General features: G+C 37.5%; 1 protein-coding gene across 2 annotated transcripts in view; it reads right to left on the bottom strand.

Moving 5' to 3' along the window:
• Nucleotides 1-2,114: 2,114 nt before the first annotated feature.
• The window catches only part of ABCA12 (ATP binding cassette subfamily A member 12), a gene marked incomplete at both ends in the record, with an annotated part of 165,896 nt that continues 141,109 nt past the window's right edge, over nt 2,115-26,901 (bottom strand). For both annotated transcript variants that reach the window (XM_080689206.1, XM_080689207.1), the window contains 14 exons: nt 2,115-2,222; nt 4,178-4,315; nt 8,245-8,350; nt 9,395-9,487; nt 10,928-11,031; nt 13,536-13,670; nt 14,889-15,030; nt 15,320-15,429; nt 16,323-16,527; nt 18,666-18,919; nt 20,019-20,178; nt 21,904-22,019; nt 23,476-23,653; nt 24,227-24,281. In XM_080689206.1, coding sequence (XP_080545332.1) covers nt 2,115-2,222; nt 4,178-4,315; nt 8,245-8,350; nt 9,395-9,487; nt 10,928-11,031; nt 13,536-13,670; nt 14,889-15,030; nt 15,320-15,429; nt 16,323-16,527; nt 18,666-18,919; nt 20,019-20,178; nt 21,904-22,019; nt 23,476-23,653; nt 24,227-24,281 — 1,904 coding nt within the window. The remainder of the gene's footprint in view (nt 2,223-4,177; nt 4,316-8,244; nt 8,351-9,394; nt 9,488-10,927; nt 11,032-13,535; nt 13,671-14,888; nt 15,031-15,319; nt 15,430-16,322; nt 16,528-18,665; nt 18,920-20,018; nt 20,179-21,903; nt 22,020-23,475; nt 23,654-24,226; nt 24,282-26,901) is intronic.

The raw sequence follows: 26,901 nt of genomic DNA, 5'->3' as shown, positions 1-26,901 counted from the left end.
GGTGAAGGAGCAGCCCTTCTTCTGCCCCCTCCCTGGAAGAAGACATTAACCGTATCATTCTCAACTTGCATAAGACACTTTTTCATATAAAGCATCTGTGAGTGTGGATAACCTTAATAAAAATTTGATGAAAAAAGGGACAGTTCATGCCAGGTACAGAGATGCAGGCCTGTAATTCCAGTATTTGGGAAGCTGAGATAAGAGAATCACAGGTTCAAGGACAGCCTCAGCATCATAGGGAGACTCTTAGCCTCTTAAACTCTACCGAGACCCTGTTTCAAAACAAACAGACAAAAAAGCGAAAAGAGCTGATGGGTATAGCTCACAGCTAGAATGGGCCTGGTTCAAGCAGGCAGGGGCAGTCCACAGTTAAGGCAGCACAGTGAATATATGTGAAAAGAGAATTTGGATATTCACAGGTTTAAAAGTCCATTCAACATCTCCACTTTCTCCTTGGCTTTTCTCTCACTTGTATTTCTTCATGGGGCCCAGTTATCTTTTCATCTCTTTGGCTTCTGAAGACATCTTTGCTCTCAGAGTTACACCTTCCACTCCAAAAGGCTTATGTACACAGTATACTCACCAAAGACATTTACTATTCCGAGAGAGACTGAATGGCCATCTGTTAGGATGCATCTTGTTAGTCTGGCTACATGACAAATTATGATACATGAGTTGATAGAAAAGTAGGAGGCACAACAGCATGCAGTATTAGAGCTGAGGGAGTCAGATTGGAGCCAAGAAAGCAGGCGGGAAAGCTTTGAAAGTGTAACCTTTCTGAAAACTGTTAGCCTGACACAAGGAGTGGGGGATGAGCATTCTCTGCAGGGAAAAGTGTGTGCAGTGGTCCAGATCTGGGAGGGATTTGGAGCACTGGAAAAACTCAAAGAAGACAGAATAGCTCATCCTAAAAAGCAAGTGGAGGTGGTGTGGATGAGGCCAGTGAGGTAAGCAGGACCAGGTCTTATGGGACCTTGGGGGTGGGGGGGCACATGACTCTTACTTTTAGGTCCCTGACTCTTCTCTACCAAATGAAACGACACCAAAAATACTTTTTTTTTTTCTAAACTTGGAGTTTATTGGCGTTTACAACAGAAACAATTGTGCCAAAGCTGGCAGACTTGTACGCATCCATGCACACACACATGCACACACAAAAGGCACATCAATTTGACATTGTTAAGGGTCATATAATTTGACATTGTTAGGAAGTCAATCCTATAGCCATACACACAGTCCTGGGGCAGCTGGGCAATTAGCTGAAAATTATGTCCATATTTATTTTTTCTCCAGAGGAACATTTCCTGAAGAGGAACCTGAAAGCTGAGGGTTTCTGTAAGAGCTCATAAAAGATGTTGCCTGCCAGCAGCACGTGAACGACTCTCTTTTCAGGATTGGTCTCTGCCCAGCCGACGTCCCCATTTCCCACCCACCTGAAGAGCAAGTAGCTTCTCACTCTGCCGTGTGCCGTACCTAAAGCTTGGCAAGAAGGGCTTGAAGTTCTGTTTACCACCAGGGTAAACTGCTCTCTCCATGCATTCTCGTAGAAAGGCACATTTGGGGGTTCAATGTACCCCCGTGCAGTCACAGGCCCTAAAATGACATCCACACACTCTGTAGACATTGTGCCCACCACTTACTGTCAACGCGAGTCTGGTCCTTAGCACTTGGCACATCACAGTAGATGTAAGTATTCATGCTGATGTGCTCTCTGTTCTTTTCTAGAAATAAATTATTTTGTTTGATCACCCAAACCGACCTATTCCAATTGACCTTACTTTTCAACCACTAATATACATGCCTTTTAGGGTGCATTTTTTATTGAAAGTAATAAATTAAGACATTTGTCGTGAGGTAGTCTCACTTCTGCATAGGAATTATCAGCACATACATTAGCAGGCTCACAGTGTTGAGTGTACAGGAATTCATTTCAGTAACAGTGATATTCATTGACCTCAGAAAGACAACTTCCCATCTATAATAACGTGTAAGTCTCAAATGGTTGTAACTTGCTGCATAGCAAAATACTTTGAGATGAAGAGATTTTGAAGAAGTGGGATCTTTCTCAAAATGCATCCATTGGACGTCTGCTGAAATTGGACTTGCTGCAGGTGTTAAGACTCCATCCGGTCATCCTGTGAGTCTACACTTATGCTGGAACCTTGGCTACTGGTATCGACATTTTCGTAAGATTTTTGGTCTTTGGCAAAGTTGATGAAAACCTATTTATTTTAGGAAAATAAAGCCATTAGTGCCAGTAAACCAAAGGAAGAAATTAAATTAATACATACAAATGCACCCGTTCACACACACAGACACATGCACACACACAACGGAAGAGCAAATAAGAAAGCTGGATTTTAAGAGGCATGTCCACATGTATACACACTCTTATGAGGAGTCTTTTCATACAGTCAACTTTAACTGGGGTTTGAAAATAGCACCCATATTTATAATTCTATTTATAAATGTGATTATATTTATAACCATAATTTAAGTCTAAAGCTATAGTTAAGCCAGGCGTGGTGGAACACACTTGTGATCCTAGTACCTGGGAGGCTGAGACTGGAGGATTGCAGGTTCCAGGAAAGCCACATCAATTTAGTGAGGTTCTCAGCTACCTTGTAAAATCTTGCTTCCAAATAAAAAATAAAATAGGTCTGGGGATGTAGTTCAGACGTACAATGCCTCTGGGTTCAATTTCTAGTAAAACACACACACACACACACACACACACACACACACACACACACTAAAACTCTAATTGAGTATGTACAGCCACCTATCTGTATCTATATTACATACATCAATATCTCTCTATCAAGCATAAACAAGAAGCCCAGCCCAAAGCCCTAAGTTTTTCAAGTCTAATATTAGATGTTATGCCTATTGAAAAGTAAATTGACTGTCATTAAAAAGAAACAACCAGATGTCAATATAGAAATGCTGGGAGAAACCAGTTTCAAGAGAATGCATTCAAATAGAATTTGTATAGAAAGTCCACAATATATTCAGTTGGCAAATTATTTAACAAGCAGACTTCTTTACTTTATTTAAAATCATTAAATGTATAGTTATAGATTCATTCAAAAGCTATTTATCAAGAGCCTAAATTTTTTCAGTTATGGTGCTGGCAATTGGTCACAAGGCAAAGACTAAACCTGTGTTGGAAAATATAAGTTATTTTAAGTCCCTAATAAGATGCCCAAAGCCTCATGAAATAATTGTTTATAAAATGCAGCATAGCCAGGTATGGTGGCATGGCACACACTTGTAACCCCAGTACTTGGGAGGCTGAGATAGGAGAATCATAGGTTCACAGCCAGCCTCGGCTACTTAGTGAGGCCTTCTACAACTTAGCGAGACTGTTTCAAACTAAAGAATAAAAAAATAGGGCTGGGGCGGTGGGTAGCTTGGAGGTAGAAAGTCTCTGGGTCTAATTCCCAGTACTGCAAAAATAAAATAAAATAAAATAAAATAAAATAAAATAAAATAAAATAAAATAAAATAGAATGTAGCATGATATGTTGACCGAGAGGCCTGGGAGGACTTATTTTCAGATCCATTCCAATGACAGACTTAACTGCACATTCTGTATGTCATGTCACTCGAGGCATACTAAGGTAAGACAGGGCAGAGGCGATGAAGGATGGCCCGGGGAGCCCCCAGCTATTGAATGTAAATGTAATTAAGACAGATGTGCGTGGAAGAAAAGAATTCTGTATTTATACTGCTTTAACTGTGTGAATTTAGTAGACATAAAAGTCTGTAAATTCTCTCTAGATACCCCCATGCCACTGTAATCCATGAAGCCAGTTAATAAAATATGCTTTATGATACCTACCAAGAAGAGAGTAAGGAAAGCATTTATAGCTATTTATTTTGTAAACAAAAATAGTATTTTCTTGCTTTAAATCAACACATAATTTTATGAATATAGATATCGTATAGACTGGAAAAATCTTCATTTACCCATTAAACAGTTAATGCCCTTCAAATATTTTTCTAAAATATCAACAACACTCAGTGAGAAATAAACTAGACTGCTAATTTTTTTCAGGTTTAAGATTAGATGATGTTTCAATTAAAAATAAATTGACTGTCATTAAAAAACTAACTAGGATGCATAAAAATTAATATGCGTCACTGTGTAAATGGATCATAGTATACACCTTACCTCTTCCAGAGTGGTCTGACTCACTAGGAAATTTGTGATGTTTAAAGCAGTCTTGTTGGTTTCTAGCAGGTCAAAAATGTTTGCCACTCCTCCTGCTGAGACGGGAACATGGTACTCTAGCATGCTAAGGTGCTGGTCCTGTGGGAACCATAGGAAAAAGATTATTTCAAAATATTAGGTAATGTTGACTTGATTAGATATAACTTTACTGAAAGTTAGCAGAAAATAATAAAATTCATCCCAGTGAGAATGATGCAAAAGTATAAACAGTGGGTACATTTGAAATAGCTTGTAAAGATAAGTTGAAAAATTTTATGAATGTCAAAGAAAAAATAAGTAAAAAAAAGTTAATGAATATGCCAAAGCATTCCACATTCATATTTGTACTTATAAAGTCAAAATTTTGCCTGAAAAACAAATCTTGTGGTGTGGTATTTCACACGTCAGTGTATGCTCGGATCATATAAGCTTTCTCAGGGATCAGTTTTAGAAGTTTCATTTTTATGTTAGAGTTGTTCTAAAAGGCTGGGTATTAGCTGTTCAATTTATATTTCAAAGCACTGTCTAGGAGAAATCTCATTCATATCATGTTGCATACTTCTTGAATTCACTTCAGAATCCTTTATAATTTTTAAATTTTAGTCAACAGTGCCACCATCCAATTAGTACTCTATTCTTACTGTCTTAGAGTATTATTAACACTTTACTTTTCTGAATATTTAATCGGTTACAAAATCTTTTTAAAAAATATATATATTTCTCAAATTTAACATCTCCCCTTTGATCTACACCATGAACATTATTAATTTGATGATCACCATTTCACATCTGAGTTACTGTAACAGCCTCTTCAGAAACCTAGAAATCACATACACTGATTTATTCTGTCACAGAGCAGCTATGGTCATCTTTTCTAAACACTTGTTTGTGTCAGAACTTTCTTCTTCCAGAATCTACTCCTGCAGTTTCTATGGGTCTAATCAAAAGTATATTTCAGGTTGGTCCTAAGACTTCCTTCTCCTCAGCTCTTTGCTGGGTGCCCCACCTCTCTGCATCCACTGGTATTTGCTACCTATCAGGCAGTCTGGCTATCTTCCTTATTTTTACCTTGAAATTGTTCTGGCTATTTCCCTTCTAGAGACCACTGCAGACTTGTAAAGAATGGTCTGCTAAGAGAGAGATCAAACTTTTATCATCACTTCATTTGCCTTCTATATAGTTCAGGTCCCACAAGGAACCAAGGAACCAGGGAAAATGTAATTTCATCACTCAGAAAATAAAGGCTCTAGCCAAGTGATTCACTAAAAGAAAAGGCATATGATCAACATAATTTGTATAAGAAAGGTGTCCTTTAACTTTAAAATTTGATTTAAATTGAGAGGACAGAAAATGGGCTTTGATAAGAATCATGGAAGCTATTATTTCCTAGAGAAGTTAGCCCAAGCCTGGGGAGGCCGAGGCAAAGGTATTTTTGTAAAGACAGAAAAATTCACACTAGAAATGAAACCGCCATATGAATCTGCTATACCATACATTTCCAAGATAATTCTTTCCAAAAGAATTAACGCCAGGATATTATAGTGAAACATGCATATCTATGTTTATAGCAGCACAATTCACAATACCCAAATAATGGCACCAATTTAGGTGTTGTCAACACATGAGTGGGTCATAAAACTGTGAGATATATAGAGATAGATATGGATATAAATATAGATGATGGAGTATTCATACCATAAAGAACATAAATTCCCATAAAAACAATAAAATTACATCATTTGCAGGAAAATGGATGGAACTAGAGAATATTATACTAGGTGATCAGCTGGTCTCAGAAAGTCAAGAATTGAATGTTTTCGCTCACATATGTATACCAGTATTGGGAACTGGCTTTAAAATGTATGAACGTACTAGTACTGGGAAATGGTTAAAAGTATATTTGAAAATAACGCTGGTATTAAAAAGCTAGTGGCTTAAGAGAAAAGGCTGCAGAGGACCCAGGTGTCCAGGGTGATTAGCAAGAGAATAGAGGAGGCCTAGGGTCTTTAACATTTCTAAGAAAAGCAAACTTCCTCAAGGGTGTGGGGGAATGCCTTGAGCCTCCAAGAAATCCCAGACTTCGGATAATCAACTAACACAATTTGGGGTGTAAAGAAAGGTGTGGGGTCTGTGCCAGAGACAGGACAGGTCTACAGGAAGGAATCCCCACATCAAAAGACCTGCCCTAGAAAAAGTCAGAAGACTGGTTATAAAGCTACTGGATATCTGAAAGACTTCGGTGACTTCTTTTCAAGTCATCCTCTATACTATCTCTGGTATAGGGCTTTATTAAATCTATCCTATCTTTCTCTTTGTAATAATAAAAACTGCTTAAGCTTACAGTGTTTTCTATACGTAGCTTAGAACAAGAACCTACGGCTACATCTCTCACCAAAATAGTTTCGGGAGCAGCTTCTGGAGCCCAACAGGGCACCTGGAGCACTCCCACACACGTAACCATAGGAAGCTAAAAAGGCAATAGGAAGCCAAAGGGACTTTACCCAATTGAGGCAAGAGACCAACAGCACAGCGGAAGAGAATAAGGGGAGGGAAGTAGGGGCAAAGGAAAAACTGGTGAAAGAAACAGATAATGTCTGTGTATGAAGGTATCGCTACCAATCTTACTATTATGTCTGGGAAGGGGTGGGTAGAGAGGTGAGGCTTAAGGGAAACACCAAGACCTGTGTGCACTGTGTGGATGTCTGTTTGTATGACTTTGAATTGCACTATGATATATAATTATGGTGCACCCATAAAAGTATAAAAACAGAAGAATTCTCTTAAAAAAGGCATTGTTTTGTTCTCTAAAGTTACTTTAAATCGATATCATGCCTTATAGTTCATTAGGTGTCTTTATGGACACTTTGTCATTTAGTCATAGCACCAACTTTGTAAAGTAGTTACTTGTTCATATTTAGAAATAAGAAAAGTAATCTTCAGAGACACTGACTGTCTTCTTGGCTATCATTCCAGCTCATGGTTTTGCAATTTTTTCCCATTATGCCAGATATGGATACAAAGATTTTCTTTCTTTCTTTCCTTCTTTCTTTCTTTCTTTCTTTCTTTCTTTCCTTCCTTCCTTCCTTCCTTCCTTCCTTCCTTCCTTCCTTCCTTCCTTCTCTCTCTCTCTCTCTCTCTTTCTTTCTTTCTTTCTTTCTTTCTTTCTTTCATTTTTTGCAGTAATGGGGCTGGAACCAAGGACATTTTACCTCCAAGCAACACCCCTAGCCCTATTTTTTATTCTTTATGTTGAAACAGGGTCTCATTGAGTTTCAAAGGGTCTCACTAAGTAGCTGAGGCTGTCCACAAACCATCATCCTCCTGTCTCATCCTCCCAAATGCTGAAATTACAAGTGTGTGTCACTATGTCCAGCTCATTTCTTTTTAAAAACAGTTATTTACCATTTCACCAACTTCTGAAAATTGCTTGTCCATCAAAGAGGCCATATTAATCATTGTTTTTTCTGTCAAGTATATTTATGTTAAGTATGTGCTATGTGAGACACATATGCATATATTCCTGTATGTTCATCTTTTGCTATATACTATATACATAAACTGAAATCAATACTCTATTTCGAGTAGTCTGGGACTTGAAGACTACTCAAATATTTTTTATTTTAAAGGAGAGAAAGAAAAATGATAGCGTCCAGCTGTAATATTCTGGAACTTGCTAATTGTTTTGTTTCTAAAAGTGCCCTTGGTTATCTATTACCTGCCATCCCTCAATTCCCTAACATATATAACTAGTAAACTGGTGTATTTAACTTGAAAATGAATAGAGTATGATCACAAAGCCTTTATGAGGTAGAAATAAATATATGTGAAAGAATGCTATTGGCTTTAGCTACAAAAACTTGAAAATTCTATTTATTCATATTACATGTGCCTTATGGTATCTTATCCCTCTTGAAGTCACATACTAAGATTCTTAACAAAGCTGTGATCAGGTTTGAAATGGCAGACACTCACTATGCTATTGGACGGCGACTATGCAAGCTAGTGCGTTTGAGAAGGCTGTCACTTACTTTTAAGTACGTTTTGGGGAAGTGAAGTTGCATGAACCTGGTGAGGGTCTCCTTACTCACTGTGCTGTTCTTCAAGTGAACCTTGACAGTAAATCCACGTCCAAACCTAGAGGAAAAAAAAGCACAAACCACAGTATGAGCTACATTTGGCCAAAATAGCTCCCTTGGAATTCTAGATAATGAAATAGGACCCAAGCTGGCCATTACGGTCCTTTTTCTTATATAAAGACTGTCATTTTGTCATAAAAGTTCAGGGCATGTGGCAAACTAGAAATAAGTTTCCTGCCATAATTCTTTTATTTATTTACACCTCGATCCTCAGTCAGATTCTTCAAGCAAAAGCAACATTGGAAAGAAAACATAAAATCTTGGCTTTCTTTGACATCTGTGAATTGATTGGTGGAGGATGTCAACTTCTTGGGTTAAATACTTTCTAATTTAGAGTCAGCAAGTTCTTGCGAGACAGGTCATTGAAGATTTGGTGTCAACAGTGAAGATCAAAATCATTAGGGTTTTTAAAAATAGATATTAAATCAATATGCTAGCATTAACTGCACCAAGAATTCAATTTATAAACAAGTCACAACAAACTCCCTGAGAGTAATAAGACCTATTATTCTTTTCTCCTTATCTTGGTTAATATATTTTATGGGAAAGTCAAGTTGTTGCACATAAAGATTTAAAGTATTATTCTCAAGATTGGAGATCACTATGGATAGGTATAAATGCATATATACCCTGGAGAATATAAACTATTCATTTAATTTTAATTTGATGGTAATATGATATTTATGCACATTTCCCCAAAGTGTTCTTGATTAAAAGGTTTTCAGTGTGGTAAAAATGTTAAATAGCTTACTGAAAGCCTGTGCAAATGGCAAATGCACATGCTAGATAAACATCTATGACTTCATGTACTTGTCAAGGTATAATTTGTTGTTGAGTAAACTCCTAAAATTACTTCCTGAGAGTATTCTGGTTCTGGATTATTTATTATTATTATTACTATTATAAAGATTTAGACTTTCTAAGATTTGGGATTTTTAATTAGAAATACTCCCAATGAAACGATTCTTGAAATGACCTCTAGGGCCAGCAGACTGATGAACCTAGCTACCCCATGTGTTAAGAGGACATATTTGTTCCTTACCTGCTCTTTATGTGCTGTAAAGATCCGATGCACTGGAACCTTCCATTCACCATAATGGCCAGCCTGGTACACAGGGCTTCACATTCTTCCATGCTAAAAGACCAAGCAGAATCTTACTGACATTCAGAGCATAGAAAAATTGGGCTGAAGTTCATAGGGTAAGTTTAATTATTTCATTACGGTGCCTTAGAAATCTCTCTCTAGAAAACAACAGCAAGAACAAATGACTTAAGATACAAGTTAAATGTCTTTGGGTACGGTTCATTAATGTTTCTTCTGAGACTTGAGACCATCTCTCTTACCTGGAGTGCCCCCTTCTACCAAACCCAACATTTCTTTTCAGCTCTTTTAAGCTCTGACTCAAGACCTACATTTCCTAAGAACGGTTTCCAAAATAACCCTGAGTTTTTTCTTTATGTCTCATACTCTGGTTGGCTTTTATGATTAGGCATTTATACCTAGTTAGCCTGCACTTGATTACATGTGCTCTCCTTTCAAGGACTATGAAAACTGGAGGCAATCTTGGGTATCCTACCCCTGTCCACTTCATACAAATATTCATGGAAACTAAACGCTTGGCTCCAGAGACAAAGATAAAATAGAAATAAGTCTCTTGATAATAAACAAATCTAACACCTTTCCCACTATATGATCAGTGCCGTGCAACATGAACATAATCCAAATTATAATACAGAGTGAAACTTGTGAGGAAGGCACAGGTAAAGTGCCGTAGTATCTCTTAGACTTAGAGGATCGAGAGAGACCACTTTGCAAAGGAGAGCTATGTGACCTGGTTGTGGAAAGACTGGTAAGATTGGAACTTGAAGAAATTCTCTGACGAGACAGTTTCAAGCAGAAAGCACAGCTGAAGGGAGAACATGGAGCTAAGAAGGGGCAGCATGCGCTCTGGAACCACCAGTTACTCAGACTGACAGACAGCAGAGAGGATCCCTGGACAAAGAGATTGCAAATTTAAAGAAGACTAGATAATAGAAATCTTACCTATGAAGCCTAAAGAGTCTAACTTTTATTTAACAGGCAATGGGAAACCATAGCTAAGAGGACTGTAATTGTGAAAACACGTTTGTAATCCAGTACTTGGAAGGCCGAGATAGGAGGATTGCAAGTTTGCAGCCAGGCTCAGCAACTTGTGAGGCCCTCTGCGACTTAGTGAGACCCTGTTTCAAAATAAAGAAGAAAAAATAGGGCTGGGGAGTAGAGCTCAGAGGTAGAATGCCCCTGGGTTTAATCCCTCGTACAGCACACAAGGAAAAACAAAAACAAAATGCTGTTTAGACCTTACACTCTGCCCTACCACAGTATTCTAAATATAAAACCTACTTGACTTGCCCCTACTTCTACAAATGTAAAATATTTCCATATAATTGTAGGCACTGTTAGTCTGTATTTACTGCCTAGTGTTACTTTTCTCAGTATCGTTCTAAGATGGTGCCATTTGAGAGTTTAAAAAAAAAAACACTTTTATTGGCACATTGTGATAATTTGACTTTCCAGGTCCTGCCCTCAGCTCACCTGTGTGAGGTGAGGATGACGGAACATTTGTTCTGAACTTCTTCTGAAATGATCTTCCAGAGGTGTCGTTTTGACTTCGGATCCATCCCAGAGCTTGGCTCATCCTTAATAGAGAGTTACAGAAAAAATTTATCAAATTAATTAATTTTTGATGAAGTTCTTTACATGAATCACTGTGTCTCAATTCCCTAAAACAGAAATCACTTTTCCAGACCCTGTGACTAACTTGTTTTATACTTAATGGGTCTCTTTCTGCTGCTGTCAAAGAGCTCAAAATTAAGTATTTAAAATTGTCAATCTGTTTTTCAAAAGTGTCTCAGTGAAGTCGACACCCTGTTACTTTACATCTATCTCTTCTGTTTCTTTGGAAAAAAATTGTACTTCAATTACTGACAAGGCAGAGTTTTTACACTTAATACTACATTGTCACATATATATTGGGAGCTCCATCAACAAGATTGCTACCTTGCTCGAGAAAGCAGAATTATGGCTGAGAGTGATAACACGCTATGTGAAGCAGAAAAAACACAATTTGATATTTCAGTTAATATGTTTGAGGTCTATTTTTAGTTTTACTCTGTTAATTGAAATTTAACACTCCCTGGGAAAATAAAAATAAGCTTTGCAGAAGTTTCTCAGTAAAAAGATAAACTTTGAGAAAAATCATTCAAATAACAAATTTAAAAGTGTAACTGTAGCTAGGTATCGTGGTGTACACCTGTAATCCCAGTATGTGGGAGCCTGAGCCTGGAGGACTGTGGGTTCAAGACCAGCCTCCATAACTTAGTGAGACTCTCAGCAACCAGTGAGACTCTATTTCAAAATAAAAAGTAAAAAGGGATGGGGTACAACTCAGAGGTAGAATGCCTCTGGGTTCAATCCCCAGTACCAAACAAACAAACCAAACAAGTGTAACAACAGATAATCTAAACAAGCACCTGGATGGATAATTGAAAAACAATATTAGGTATAAACTTTTTTTTCTAGAAGCAGGGACTGTTTTTTTTTTTTTTTAAATGTAGATCATATTGAAAATGGCATACTAGGTATAAACTTTAAATATATCTGCAATGGACAGTATGTTCATAGATTAATCAGGGGCTTTATTTATTTATGTATTTATTTATGGTACTAGAGATTGAACTCGGGCATTATAACTCCGAGCTAAACCCCCAGCTCTATATTTTTATTTTTATTTTGAAACCATGTATTGCCAGGTTGATGAGAGTCACAATGTTTGCTGAGGCTATCCTTGAACCTGAAGTCTACCTGTTTCAGCCTCCCTAGTACTGTGCCACCAAACCTGGCCCTTTTTTTTATAATAACATATTAAATTTTAAGAAAGACATGCTAATATTATTAAACTTGTAATATATATTAAAGATTGTGCTTAACACAGATGAAAATAAACTGCACAGAATGAGAAAAAATTTTAAAGAAAGGAATGAATATTAATTTGGGTAAAACAAATGACATGCCATTATTTCTATTTTTAAAGAAAACAGCATATATAGTAGATACATTCAGAAGAAAACAGAGTATCTTTCTCTCATAGCCTGCATTTCAGTTTGGCTCATTAGTATATAACATTCCTGTACCACTTTTAACATTTTAAAACGCTTTGTGTGCATTATCTCAGAAGGGTGCCTAAGGATTGTTTTGTTCAATTTAAGGACCACTTACACAATAGGATCCCATTATAAGCATCGATTGGCAGGGAAAGAATGCATGGTAAGCTGCGGTATTACAGAAAGATGGACTATGCATCATTCTATCTGGGCAGTTTAAATGATCTGATCCATTGTACGACTTAATCCCTGGAATAACGTGGTAATTTATAACTAGACTTTTATTGCATACTGTTAAGGCTCTTTTAGTGTTTGAAGGTCATTGAATGAAGGGGATCTTCCAAAATAAGGGCAAGTTTCTCCAAAATAAACCCCCTTTTGCAATGTTGGGCCGTGGGGGGCAAAAGGCCATATCACTTGTCTGTGTAACTAATATTTATACTTCCAATTTCATTTCCCAACTCTTAACCAAAATGTGAATGTGATTTCTTGACACCCCTTTCTAAATTCAAGTCAAATTGCATGGTATATTAACCACCCCATTCCAAGCTAGGTAGGTCATTTTTGAATTCTGGGGAAGTATAATTTTAGTACAACACACTGTCCTTAAGTGTGCCTGTCTTCCTTAGTAGAAAATGGTAAATAATAGTTTGCCTGATGAATCCCTAACTGAAAAAGACATCTGGTGCCATGAATAAACAAGAATTCAGTTCTGGTCTGTTCCATATCTCTACTTTGTTATTTGAATACCTTGAATTTGTTTCAGCTATTTCCCTTTCTCTTGCTGAATGTCCTCTCTGACACCTACTGAGCCATTGCTTCAGAAGACAAAAACATTTTTTGAGGACATATTGTTGTGGTAACAAATTATTGATATAAATCCCCTTAATGTGATCGTATCCCTGTTTTGCGCCTTAGCTGGAACATAGTGAGACCTTAGTAAATAGTGACTATGATAATCATGGCGAAATGTTAATACACGGTTGGATATGCTGTTCTAATTATTTAGTAGCCTCTTTTCTAACGATTGATTCTCTTACCAACAGCAGAATGGACGGTTTCCCTATCAAGGCTATTGCAGTGGATAATTTTCTTTTTGTGCCATAACTGCACATAGAGGTAGCTCTGTCCTTGTAGGGCATCAAGTGCAGTCTCCTAAGGAGTTTATGAACAGTCTGTGGATAATAAAAGAAGAATTAGGTTGACCTTTCCCTGCCAAAACCCTTAATGCTCCAAATAGAAGAAAATCTGCTTGCAAAAAGGAAATTATATCATGGAGAATATAGGCCCAGAGAAAATTAAAACATTTAAGTTCAACATAGATTTTATTTTTATTTTCAAAGGACCACTTAAAATTAATACTTCATTTAAAGAAATAAAAGCAATGCTTCAGAGGCTCATTTTCAAATAGGACTTTTCCCCCGAATGCGTGTGTTTACCATTGCAGATTGCACTTTGTGCTGAATTGCCACAGGATTCTCCTGTAAAGCTTAAAAGCTTAAAAGAACTGAAGCAGAATTCAAAGAAAGGTTCCTCGGTGATTGTCATCACTGCTTCATCTTTCTTCTTACTGAGGGATGACTTGTCACAAAGGCTTTAAGTCTATTTTAAACTGACCCACTATCAAAACTTTAATGCATTAGGAATCATGGGTTCTTCTGGTTATTTCTGTAGTTAAATAGCCCAGGCAAATAATGAAATCCTGGTGGGACTGATACAGCAGGTCTCCAGGGTTGCAAAAACAGAGGAAACTGTCCTAAAGGTTAGCCGCCCCATTACAAAGGCAAGTTGTTGCAGTGAGATGCAGTCACAGATTCAGGGTCAAAATGGAGGACTGGGGATGGAGCTCAGTGGTGGGGTGAGTGCTTAGTAGGTGTAAGGTCCCAAGTTCAATCCTTAACATCTAAAAATATAAAATAAAATAACAGTGGACCAAGTGCTGTGTGCATGTATGTCCCTATCACTCTGAATTACATTATGATGTGAGACGACATGCACCAATAAAAGTCTATTGAAAAAATGAAAATGGAAGCGACTTTATTTTACTTGGGCATTTTGAAGTTAACTCTATGCATTGGTTCTTATTTGAACACCAAACAATGTGCAGGCCTCATCAACCAGTGCTCAACTACAGCCTAACACAAGTGTGATCTCCTTTTTGACAGTTCTTAAAGGAGTAACTGGACAAACGCAGGCCAAGGTGTTCATCAAGCTGAGTTCATAGGTGTGTGTACAGAGGACACACAACTGAGCTAAGGTAGATTCATTATATTCAGTAGGAGGAAAACATCATGGTTTTTCTAGATGTCACTTGGTTTTGTGAGGAGTTAGATGGATGGAGAAGCAGAAACAATCATGATCTTAAAATAAATGTACTTTTCATGTGTACTTACTTCTTTAATTTCTTTTTCTGGAATTCCATGTACCCTGGCGTAGAAATACAAATGTTCTTCTACAGATACCAGGTCATCTAGGGCATCTTCCTGGGGGCAGTAGCCAACCAATGAGCTGTTAGAGTCAACGTGACCCAGAGATCTGAGTTGAAAAGATAAAAAACCATGAGTGAGTTTCAAAAGATAATGTCTCTCTTGATTTCCAGATTGAGAATCTCTATTTTTGGCTTCAGTAGTTAGTGTTTTGGTAAAAAGGGATAAAATAATCCCACAATCAAAGTCACATGTCAAGGTTTTAAGAACTCCATTCATTTCAATAGGGTTCCCCCCCAAAGATTTAATAATATGACAAGAAAATTAGAAAATTGATGTTCATTTAGGTTATTTTAATCATGGTGCACTTGGTAAATGGAAGCATTGGTTTTTCATACCCAGTCTTATTTCTGATCAAAATATTTCCACTTGAAGGGATGATGTCTCCAGTCAGCATCTTGAATATAGTGGTCTTCCCTGCTCCATTCACCCCGAGAAGGCCAAAGCACTAGTTTGAGAAGGCAAAGATGAAAATCTTAGACACATATTGCCATTGTATCTCTTTCCTTCTCCCTGGGTGACATATATTTCCAAGAAAAATATCACTGGAATTATTCTTTGCTATTGTAGAGCTCCATTGACATTTGGTAAAATTTTCACTTATCAAATAAGTAGCTCATTGTGTATTTTTTCCACTTTAACTATCCGAACATTTATATATACATAGAGGACCTACTTTATAAATTACATCATAGCACCCCTTTATGTGATGTGATAGAAAAAAAGCCCACATGAAGTAATTACACTTATACATTTCACATTATTCACACAAAATCACAACTTTACTGAATAAGCTGCCAGAGCAGTAATTTCTTTATGCTGTCAAATAAATTTGATGCGTGAAGTTTGCGGCTCTGCTCAGGAAACTAAGGGAGCTAGCCATATTCTTTTTCTTTCTTCAAAGTTGCTTTAATATTTTAACTGTGGAAATGGCAGGAATATAAATGGCTGCAGTTCTATGATCTCATTTCTGATTTCTTTACAGAGTCATCTGAAGAGTCCTGGAAGTAGAAGGCTAAAGCAAGCACCCGAATAGGCTTTCTGCCTGAAAGTCCACCTCAGAAAGGACAGTCACTGGGGAAAAGGATCAGGACCTGCTGTGTGGTGAGTCAGTGAATCCCCCCTGCCAAGAATGATGGGATAAGTAACACTGGGCATGTACAAATAACACACACACACACACACACACACACACACACACACACACACACGGACATGTCTCCCATGGACACATTCAGAGAATGAGTTTTTTATTTCTAGGAAAAAAACCCTGAGGTTAAATAATAAAATATTTTTTATTTGTTACTTATCCTAATGAAAAGGACAGAAAAAAGGATCTACCTCTCCAGCGGGTATCCCAATGCTTATGTTGTTTACAGCGACGATCTTTTTGTGGATAAGCTGGTAGGTCTTCGTGAGGCGGTGGAGCTGGACCAGGTCATACTCAGCGGCACCGCTCTCCACTCTCAGTCTCTCAGCCCGCACATCCTCATCTTCATCAATGCTCTCCACTGCAGGCGAAGAACTGAATTTTCTGAAGAAGAGTCTAAAAATTGGGCCAAATGATTTTACAGCAGCGGTTTTGAAATGATACTACTCGATTCTAACATGTTTTGATGTGTTTTTACTTCACTGAAAATATACCATCCATTATTATGCTTCCTTAAATTTCTTACACATTGTGCTATTCAAATAAGTTAACAAATTAGTATGGATTCTGTTTTACTCTATTCACCATGATATTATGGGAAATAGCAATGCCTTAAATGTTAACAGGTCCACTGGTATAATTCAGAATTCTAATTCCAGTGTCAAGGAGGTGAGTATGTCTGAAAGTTAGTTCCTAATAAGGGGTTTGGAGTCATTAGTAAAACTAAACACCTACAAGTCCCAGAACAATGATCACTTAAAAAACAAAACAAAATAACCCTCTACATCTCTTACTCTCTATTTTGAAACTGTTTTAACATTGAACATGAGCAAAGTTTAAATGTACCATATGGTATTGTAAACTATAGGCCCAGTGCTATACAGCAGATCACTCAACTATTTAAATGATCAATAGCATGATGATTATTTTGTATTCTTTTTACTGTTAATGCCTCAACTAGGATATAGACAATATTTTAGATTTATCAGCCCTGCAAATTCACTAAGTTCTAACCCACCTCAATATCTTGCTTGACAAATACCTAAACAACAACAACAAAGATGAAAAATCCAACAAATTAATCCAGGTCTTTCTCCCAATGTCCCTGTTTGTTTTAACTGTTTCTTTTAATAATAGCTCTATAGACTTCAACTGCAATGTTTCTTTGAAACTTCCCATTCCATAATCCACACATGCAGTCAGTCTCCAAATACTGAAAACGCCTTATCACACCCTGTCGTGGGTCACTTTTTGTCTATTTCTATTCCCATTCTATGCTTTCACTCCTCGTGCAGAGAGATTTCTCCAGGAGCCTCAAACTGCTCTAGTGACTCTGAATCTTCCATTCCTATCTGCACTACCTCTCTAAAATGATACCTGCAAGTGCCATCTGACCTTGATGCTCCCTGTTCCAAGACCTTTGATGGACCACTGTTTGTGGAATAAAGTGAAAACCAGATCTCTTTATCAAGCATTCACTACCTCACCCCTCAACCACACTGTAAGCTTTTATCTCCTTACTATTTTATTACATGTGTTCTATGTTTTAATCAAATTGTATCCCCTGTTCTTAAACATGCCCTAATATTTTCTTTACCTCTACTTTTATCTTTCCTTTCATTGTTATGTAATGAAAATTTTATTTTTTCAAGAGGTGAAACGTGTACAAGGTATTTAAGTTGATTGGCATTGAAGAATATATAGTGAAAGGTTTCATTATCATCATTCATATGTAGTTCTCTTCAGTAAGTAAAAGCATCCACAATTGGGATAGTCTAAGGACATGTATGCATAAATAATACATACTTCTTTTTACCTCAAATGGTAATATACTTCTTACATAGTTCTGAGTCTTGAGCTTTATACTTAATAGACATTAGAAATAATTCCCCAAATCACATAGAACATTGTATCATTTTTTCTGATGGCTATGTAGAGCTGTATTTATGAATGTATACATATAATTTAACTAGTTCCCTAAATAAAGGACAATGGTTTGCATTCTTTTGCTCCTAGAAACGGCTGCTGTGATGAATAATTTTATACATACATAAGTCTGCATATATGTGTAGAGTCCTGTATGAAAACATCCTAGAAACAGAATTGCCGTATCAGTGTCACATGTGTTTCTTTTCATTAATGGTGCTGTCCTGCTTTATCTGAAATGCCTTATTGGTGACACGCTACTCATTCAATCCTTCTTGTTTCTGCCTCTGAAAGTGTTTCCTATCCTTCCAAGCTCAGCTGTTCTGTTTAGGTTTTTATTTTCCCTCTACCACTGAATATGATTCACTTTAAGGCTTACAACTCCCCTTATTTAATATTGTCCCTTACTCCACAGTAATACTTATAGACCCATAGTGGAGTTAGCAAACTATTTAATAGAATAAACCCAATGATAAATTATGCCACACGTTTTTATAAAGTTTTTGAGCAAAACATTTTCATACTTCTAGTGGAAAGATAGTCTGAGTTGTTCTCCACGATGGATGTCAAGCACATTCACTCTATTTACCTGCATTCACTCTATTTACCTGAATTTCTTGATGAGCCACTCATTGATTAAAAGCCTCAAGAGAAAAAACATGGTGCCCTGAGAGACCAGAGCCACAAACATTGCACCAAGCTTGTCCATTTCAAAGGTTTCACTTGGGTATTGCACTCCATACGCTTTTAAGAAGTCCAGGACCGACTGTTGTTGAGAAAGTTCAATCAACCCGTAGCCAAAACAGAATTGCGGGAAAATCAGGAAAATTCGCTTGAGGGTTTCGGAAATAAGTTCTAGAGTCTAAAGCAAGATAAATAATAATAAAGCTTGGTGTTAAGCTTCCAAATATTGATAAAAAATTTAAAGCTAGGTGTAGGCAAATAGTGAGAGGCCTATCTAGATTAGCAATTATTTCCCATGGATGATGAAATTGCATACAACTATTTACTATAACCAATGGTGGAGGCTAATCGTTGAAATGAAGTAAAACGTATGCTTTTCTTGAGGTGATCTAAGGGATCAGGCACAATCCTGGAAGTAGAATCTCTTCTAGACCTGCATTAGAATTTTGGAATACAGGTCTAGCTAGGGTCTAATACAGAGTACCAGCAGGTGACTGAGGGAAGACTGAGCACAGTACAGCAAAGTTTCAGATCCCAAGGCAATTTCTACTTGGAGGGGGACTATACTGGTGAAATGAGATTGAAGGGGAGACAACACATCTCAAAGAGGAGCCAATGGCCCATTTTCACATTATTCACACTTGAGGCCAACTACTTCCACCTCGTGAATTCTCTGCTTCCTCCTGGAGGGTGCTCGCCTAGTGCTCAGTTCCCTTCATTTCCTCTCTATTCTTTCCAGTTCAATTGCCTGGCGCCGCTCATGCTTCTCATCTTGCTAATCATAATTGTCAGCTCTGAATGGGAAGTGATGCTTACAATGAAGTAGATTCCAATACAGGATTGAAAGGAAATGAATGAGGTTTTCCCCCTCTGAGTGTTCAAATGAATCCTGCCCCACTAGTCATATAACTAAGTCATTTTCCTTGTCACCACCGTACCATAAGAATTTGTTAACGAGCAAAACGGTTAGCCGACCAATTGGTAGCATGATTTATGTAGCTCCATACAATATATCTGATTTCACCTCATCACCCCATTCAAGACCTATCAAATGCCAGTAGTTTTGACACTCAGTAAATACAATAATAGGCATTAACCTAGATGGAGCTTTAAAAGATTTTTTAAAGCTGGAGTTTTTCTTCTCCTGTATTTAATAGAACTGAATGATAGTCATTTCTACTTAAAGAAGGCAGAATAAAGAAAAAATTTTCTACCTTGAACATGTTAAAGCTTCTGATACATTCACTGAAGTTTAACAGAGTAATAAAGGACCTTACCGGATCATTAGGCTTTTCCTTGGAAAGAAAGTATACCACTGACAGGGAAACAATGGAGTTGATGCCGAAAAACAGGTTCACACAGACATAAGTGATAAAGGCCATCCCTGTTTCGTGGAAGAGACCAGCCAGCAAGTACATCCAGGAAAATGATGCATATCTGTATGTTAATAATACTAAGAATCAAAATTATGCCTCAATTATTCTATTTTATAAAGCAATAAAATATAATCTTAATAGATTTCTTTGCTTGGTTGGTTTTTACTTTTATTTGTATTTGTTTACTTATTTTGGTACTGGGGTTTGAACTCAGGAACATTCTACCTCTGAGCTACACTCCAGCCCCTAACTTATTTTATTTTTTTACTTTATTTTATATTATTTTTATTTTTTGGTGGTACTGGGGTTCCTGGAAACCCTTCTATTTCCGGGCTACACTCCAAGACCTTTTTAAAATTTGGAAACAGGGTCTTTTAAGCCAGTACAGCTGGCTTCCAATCTGCAGGATCCTCCTGTCTCTGCCTCCCAAGCGCAGGGATAACAGGCGTGCGCCACCACTCCCAGCTATCTCATTTTATTTTTGAAACAGGGTCTCACTAAATTGCTGAGGGCCTCACTAAATGGCTGAGGCTGGCTGCAAACTTGTGATCCTACCATGTGAGCCTGCAAATTACTGGGATTATAGGTGTATACCACTATGCCCAGCTTAGATGAATTTCTTAAAGTAATGATAAATATTAGACATGAATTGTCAAGCATGATAGATAGATTTCACTTTCATTCCTCTTTTTGGCAAAACAACAACAAAAACCAGAGCATGTTTGTTTATTCATTCATTCATTCATTCATTCATTCATTCATTCTGGGGATTGAACCCAGGGGCATTCTACCTCTGAGCTATACTCCTAACCCTATTTTATTTTATTTGTTTTGAAACAGGGTCTTGCTAGGTTGATGGGAGTCTCAATACTTGCTGAGGCTGTCCTCAATCCTACAATCTTCATATCTCAGCCTCCAAATATTGGGATTACATGGTATTGCCACCATGCCCAGCTCAAAGGATGCTTTAAAAATGGTAGCAAGAAGCCTCTCTTTTAAGGGACTTTGAATAGCCCTACATCATTGAAACTACAAATTAATTTCCCTTGAGGATGGCATTATCATGTCCAGGCAAGATTTTGTTGCTCAAAAATAAGAGTTAAATCTGTGTAAGTCCTATAATTTAGAGTTCATGAAAAAATAATAACATTGTTGTAGGCTACCTAAACAGATAGGACCTGGTTAGAAGTTGGGTAGCCTTTTCTGAGCAAAGACTTGAGCAAGTTTGGGGGAAATTAAATAAAACCAGAGACAAAGAGGCCCTGCATTAGCCATAATTGCTAACTAAGGGATATTACTACTATGTATTCAGGGTAGAAAGAATTGTTAAGCTATACATGGATTACCTGTATTAGCCTGCACAAAAATAACAATATGCGTGTGCCCTTTGACATCTATAAAAAGATAAGGTATTGGTGATTTATACATACCTTCTAATGCTATAAAAATTTACATAGGTTATCAGTACATAAATTCACATGTGGTCACCCAACTTTTCTGGTTATTCTAAAGACTCTATTTTTACTTAAATTAGATTACATATGTAAATTGGTAAGCCTAATACTTGGCATCCAGTAAGTGCTCATTAATGATAACAATATTAATTTTCAGAAGTATTTTACTTTATACTGTGTGGTCCAGCAAGGGGAATGTATTGTTAGTCATCACTCACATCAAATGAAACCCCATGATAATTGCAAATTAGCTAATGAGATTTAGGTCCTATTTGTGTCTAAGGGTATTTAATTTTGTTAATTTTTCTTTTATTGCTTAATCAGCAGCTTACCCAAAGAGGAGAAGTAGGAGAGAGACGGCGCCTAGGTTGCTTTCACTGTAGAAGGCAGGTAACTTGAAAATTGCAATGACACCAATTGAAAATGCTACAGGGACCAAGTAGAAGACCTATAGGGATATGTAGAACAGTATTTAATATATGGCACATATTTTTTTAAAAAAATCAATAACCCATCTAGTTTAAAGCTGCAACAAGTTGACCTAGAAAAATTTGAAGGAATGAATATTTATTTATGTTCCTATGGCTTGTAACATTCAGCTTATTTCATATTGATTTTCCTTTAGAATTTGTCTCCTGCAATATGGGGTCAAGCCATTTTCCATCTTTATAGATATACAAGAAGTCCCTGGTGTTCCTGCCTGTAGGCTTTAAGATTTGGGATCATTCAGTGACAGAGGTTCACTGAGAAAGATAAGAGAGGCAGGTATCTTGGTATTAGAGTCAGTCTTCAGCGTATCGATTTCATTTTGAATGCTGCAGCTGTCTCAGATGGTTGATTTCTGAGGCTTGGTTATTTGTGTGAGGCACTCTGCAGAACAGCAGGGCAGAGGGTCCCACACATTCTTGGAATCACAGGCATATTGAACAAAGAACTCGGTGTTGTGTTAGCAAGTGGAAATAGCAAATGATGAAGAGTTTGAAGCAAGATGCCCACAAGGAGAGCATTGGTAATTTTTTTTGGGGGGGGGCGGGAATGAGGCCTTTTTAATTAGAATGAGCACTGGATATAAGAAAACTGAATCTCAGTAGTAAGTAGACCTTTACAGAACTAGGAAGTTGACACTTTCTTAAACATTAAAGCTCCGATTAAGTCCAGAGCAGTCATTACTGTTCTTTTAGATGTGGTTTCTACAGCAAACACATTTCAGACCTCACTGGGTGCATTAATAAAATGGATATGAAGTTAATTACCCTCCAACTCTTCAAGCCAATGATCTTGACAATGATGCAGACAATTTCACCATAATTACAGGCAAATGCATACGCATCCTGGGCTTTTGGCCAACACCAGCACGTTTGGAGTCAAGAAAGACCATCTGAACTTGGGTAACATCGTTTGCAAATGAGAGAGCTATCAGTATTGACTTCACTCCTCTGCTAATCTTCTCTAATGTGTCATTCAGCAGGGGCTGCTACTTCGAATTTTTCATGGTTGGTTGATTAAATTTTTATCAGCTTGATAATTTGGCAGAATGGACTAAGACTCTTCTGCTGCTAAGCTTCTATTTCCTCATAGTAGTGGTTCTCAGATTTTCATGTGCTCAAAATCACCTGGGAGATCCTGTTCAAACTGTGTGTTCTCTGTGCTCCACTCCCAAGACACAGATTTAGTAGCTCTGCAGTGGGGACCAGGTACCCTGGGAATCTGCTATCTCCCAGAGGCGACTGCAGGCAGGTCTTTATTTCCTCTAACCACTGAATATAATCCTGACTCGTTATTTTTTTCTTAATTTACTGTCCTTGTGCTAATAATTTGAACAACTAGAGTCACTCTTGAATAGAACACAGATGTCTTCTATTCAAATGAGCCCTGTCTTTCTTGCAGTGACTGAAGTCACTCACCATGTCATAAATGAAGTTGGTTACCCAGTAGCAGGTCACGCCGATGCCTGAGATGTGCTGCAGCTGCTTGGCTTTGGTCTGATGTTCCCGTACAACATAGGTGACAAAGCTGGCGGTGGTGACAGAATAGCCCATCAGGATGGACAGTGCCACTAAAACATCGATTAAACTGCTGATTCTATAGTAAGTAATGGGGAGAGGAAAGCACACATAAGTTTTTGGAACTCTTCTCCTTTCAGGAAGATTCATGTCTAAAACCATCAACAACACAAAAGTTGGCTGTGATACAAATAAGGCTCCCTGTAAAGCAGCCAGATAATATCTCTGCCATGACTCTTCGGTGACCCTGGAATAAATGTAGTTCTGGCGGATCTGAATCGACTAGGGATATCTGATAGAGAAACCTCAGTCTCCAAGGGTTACAGTGTGTATGCAAGCGATATATAGATCTTGAGCACAGGCAGGGTACTTAAATGCTATGCAGGGGAGTTGAAATGATGAAGCGCTTAGGCACTTGACTCATAAAAGCAGCAGACTCGGTGAATCTGCAGTCAACAGGTTCTACTTGGCAACCCCACTCCACACCCTTTCAGAAACTTCCTTTTATCCCAGTCAGTGAATTATATCACCAGCCCTTCTAGATTGACTTTCATTCACATACAACTGTGATTTCCATTTCCAATTATAGCACTTTATACAGCAGCTTGGCTCTGCCAAGGAGAAAGCAGTCATGCCAGAGAAAGGGGCTTACGTGGCTTGCTCTTGGTCCTGCACGCCTGGATAGGGATGGCTGTACATGATGATGCCTGGAAGAAGAGACGGTTCTTCTATTAGTAGGTGTTTAGTTAATCAGAAAGGCCAGCCGGGCATGGTGGCACACTCTCGTAATCCCAGGTTTCGGAAGGCTGAGACTGGAGGATCGTGGTTCACAAACAGCCTCAGCTACTTAGTGAGGCGCTCCACAACTTATTGAGACCCTGTTTCAAAAATAAATAAATAAATAAAAAGTAGGGCAGGGGGTGTAGCTTGTAGTTAGAATGTCCCTGGGTCCCATCCTCAGTACTAAAAAAAAAAAAAAAAAAGGCCGATTTTGAGATGGATCACAGGCAATACTTTGTATGTTGTAATCTAAAGAATTTTACTTAGGGGATCCTCCCTTAAAAGAAAACTTTCCCCCTAGCCCATCAATGTCATACAATTGGTGACACCCACATATAAAGAAAAGGTTTTCTCATTGTGTATGGAGCCTTTGAGAAAGAGGACAAGAATTTACATTTCTTATACAGCATATATTTTCTTTTACTATAATTAAACTACTGTTTTCCACTTCCTTTTCTCTATCTGGTCCCATGTATGTTTTTGTTTCAGCAGCACTTCAGAATGTCATATACTTAAATAAGCAGTTCAAAGGGGTTCCAATTATACAAGGGTCCCCAAAACAAATATAACCCCCATCCTGCCTTACTGTGCTAATCCTGTGCTAGCAAAATGCTATAGCCAGATAGGACCCTTATTTCTTTTTTACTCTTCTTTTTTCTTTTTTGCACAACTGGGGATGGAACCCAAGGGCATTGTACTGTCAAGCTACACCCCCAGCTCTATTTTTTTGTTCTTTACTTTGAAACAGGGTCTCAACTAAGTTGCAGAAGGCCTCACTAAGTAGCTGAGGCTGGCCACGAACCTATGATCCTCCTGTCCCAGCCTCCCAAGTACAGGAATCACAAGTGTGCACCAACTTGCCTGGCTCTTCTTTACTCTTTATGAGATGCCTATTTTTCTAGAGTTCCACAGCATGGGGCTTGGGAGATTCAGTCATGCACCCATTGTGATAATAAGACCCAAGAGGATTCAGTGGTACTGGCTAACTCAGAAGAGAACTCATTTAATTCAACTACAGTTGCAATTACTAGAATCTCCCAGGGTGCCATATGCTTTCTGAATTAGAAACAAGACTCTTTTTTTCCACTTTGTTACAGGACCTGGCCTAGATAGAGTGAAAAATGGAGTAGCAACTGTTTCCCTAAGATGACAATATGAAGGCTAAGTCTGTACTGTCTGAGTAAATATAGCATAGATGGTAAGGGATGAAGTGAGGAAATTCTCTACTTGTTCCTAGACAGTCACACGCCAAACAGAAACTTTCTTATTGATTGCTCATATAGCACATGCTCACGGTATTAGAATACTCAGGCATAGCGCCTGAATATCATAGAGGATTCTAAAGGCATATTCTCTCCACTAACTTAAATTTATATTTTTTTATTAAGAAGAATATAACATATTTTGAGGTTGAGTTCTTCAGCCAGTGTATGTTAAAAAATAGCTAAAGAAAAGCAAAGGAATAAAACTCAACTTTGACCTATAATTTTAATCACATCATTGAGAAATGCACTTTTCTTATATTTTGTGTAAATTAATGGGCCCTTTTTGACTAAGATCCTATGTTCATTGGGGCCCTACTCAAATCCTGCTAAATTGTAATAGAGGCTAAAGAAATCTTGACTTTTGTTTCTGCTTCGTATTTTAGAACCAAGAAATAATCTACTAATCAGAGAAATCTTTGCAAGTACATTTTTCTCCACTATGTATAGTCATGTAGAACCAGTCGTTTTCATACATATCTTTAGCTGAAAGATCAAGCAAATACATCAGGGTTAGAATCCTGTAACTGTCCTTAACTATCTCTATAGGTTCCACAGCATCCACCATAATGTCTCAAGTACAATAATTAGTCAATGCATGCTCACAAAATAAAATAAAATCTTAAAATTTCAATTAATATTTCCCATATGCAATAGAAATTAAGATGTTTTATGTTGTCTCTAAAGACACAGCTAAAATGAGATACTTATCGAACGGTAAGACTAAACACCAGAGTGAAAAGGGCAATCAGTATGTTAGTGTTTTTGAAAATAAAGGCTTAGTTGTATAAGAAGCAAATTTTCATGTGAAATTAACCACTAGAGGGAACCACATGAATATAATAGATATTGACATTGCAAAGGAAAGCTAATTAAAAGATTTTTATTAGCATGTTAGAATTTCAAGAAAATCAATTTTACAGCTAAAGGCAAATCTCAATTCATGTAGAATCCAATAAAGATGCTTTTAACCAAGTCGTATGTTAGGGAGAGTGGTGGAAGAATAACTGGGTTGATTCTTAAAGACAAGTACTATCACCATGGTAGACCCCATTCATGCATTATAATGTGTTTTAGGATAATATTGTTTTTTAAAGAATAAAACAAGCTTATTTTGGAGAAAGTAGAAAGCTAGCACTTTCATAAGTGTAAATGAGAAACATTAATAAGGAACAGAAGACTCGCTACTACTATATGTATTAGTAGTATATAGAACTCAAGCTAAACCTCATTTTTAAATTAAAAAGTAAATTTCAACTTAGTGTCCATGTAAAATTTGTCCTAG

The sequence above is a fragment of the Muscardinus avellanarius genome (assembly GCF_963383645.1).
Source record: "Muscardinus avellanarius genome assembly, chromosome: 2".
NCBI lineage: Eukaryota > Metazoa > Chordata > Mammalia > Rodentia > Gliridae > Muscardinus > Muscardinus avellanarius.
Note: the sequence above shows the minus strand (reverse complement) of the source record. Positions and strands in the feature narration are given on the sequence as shown.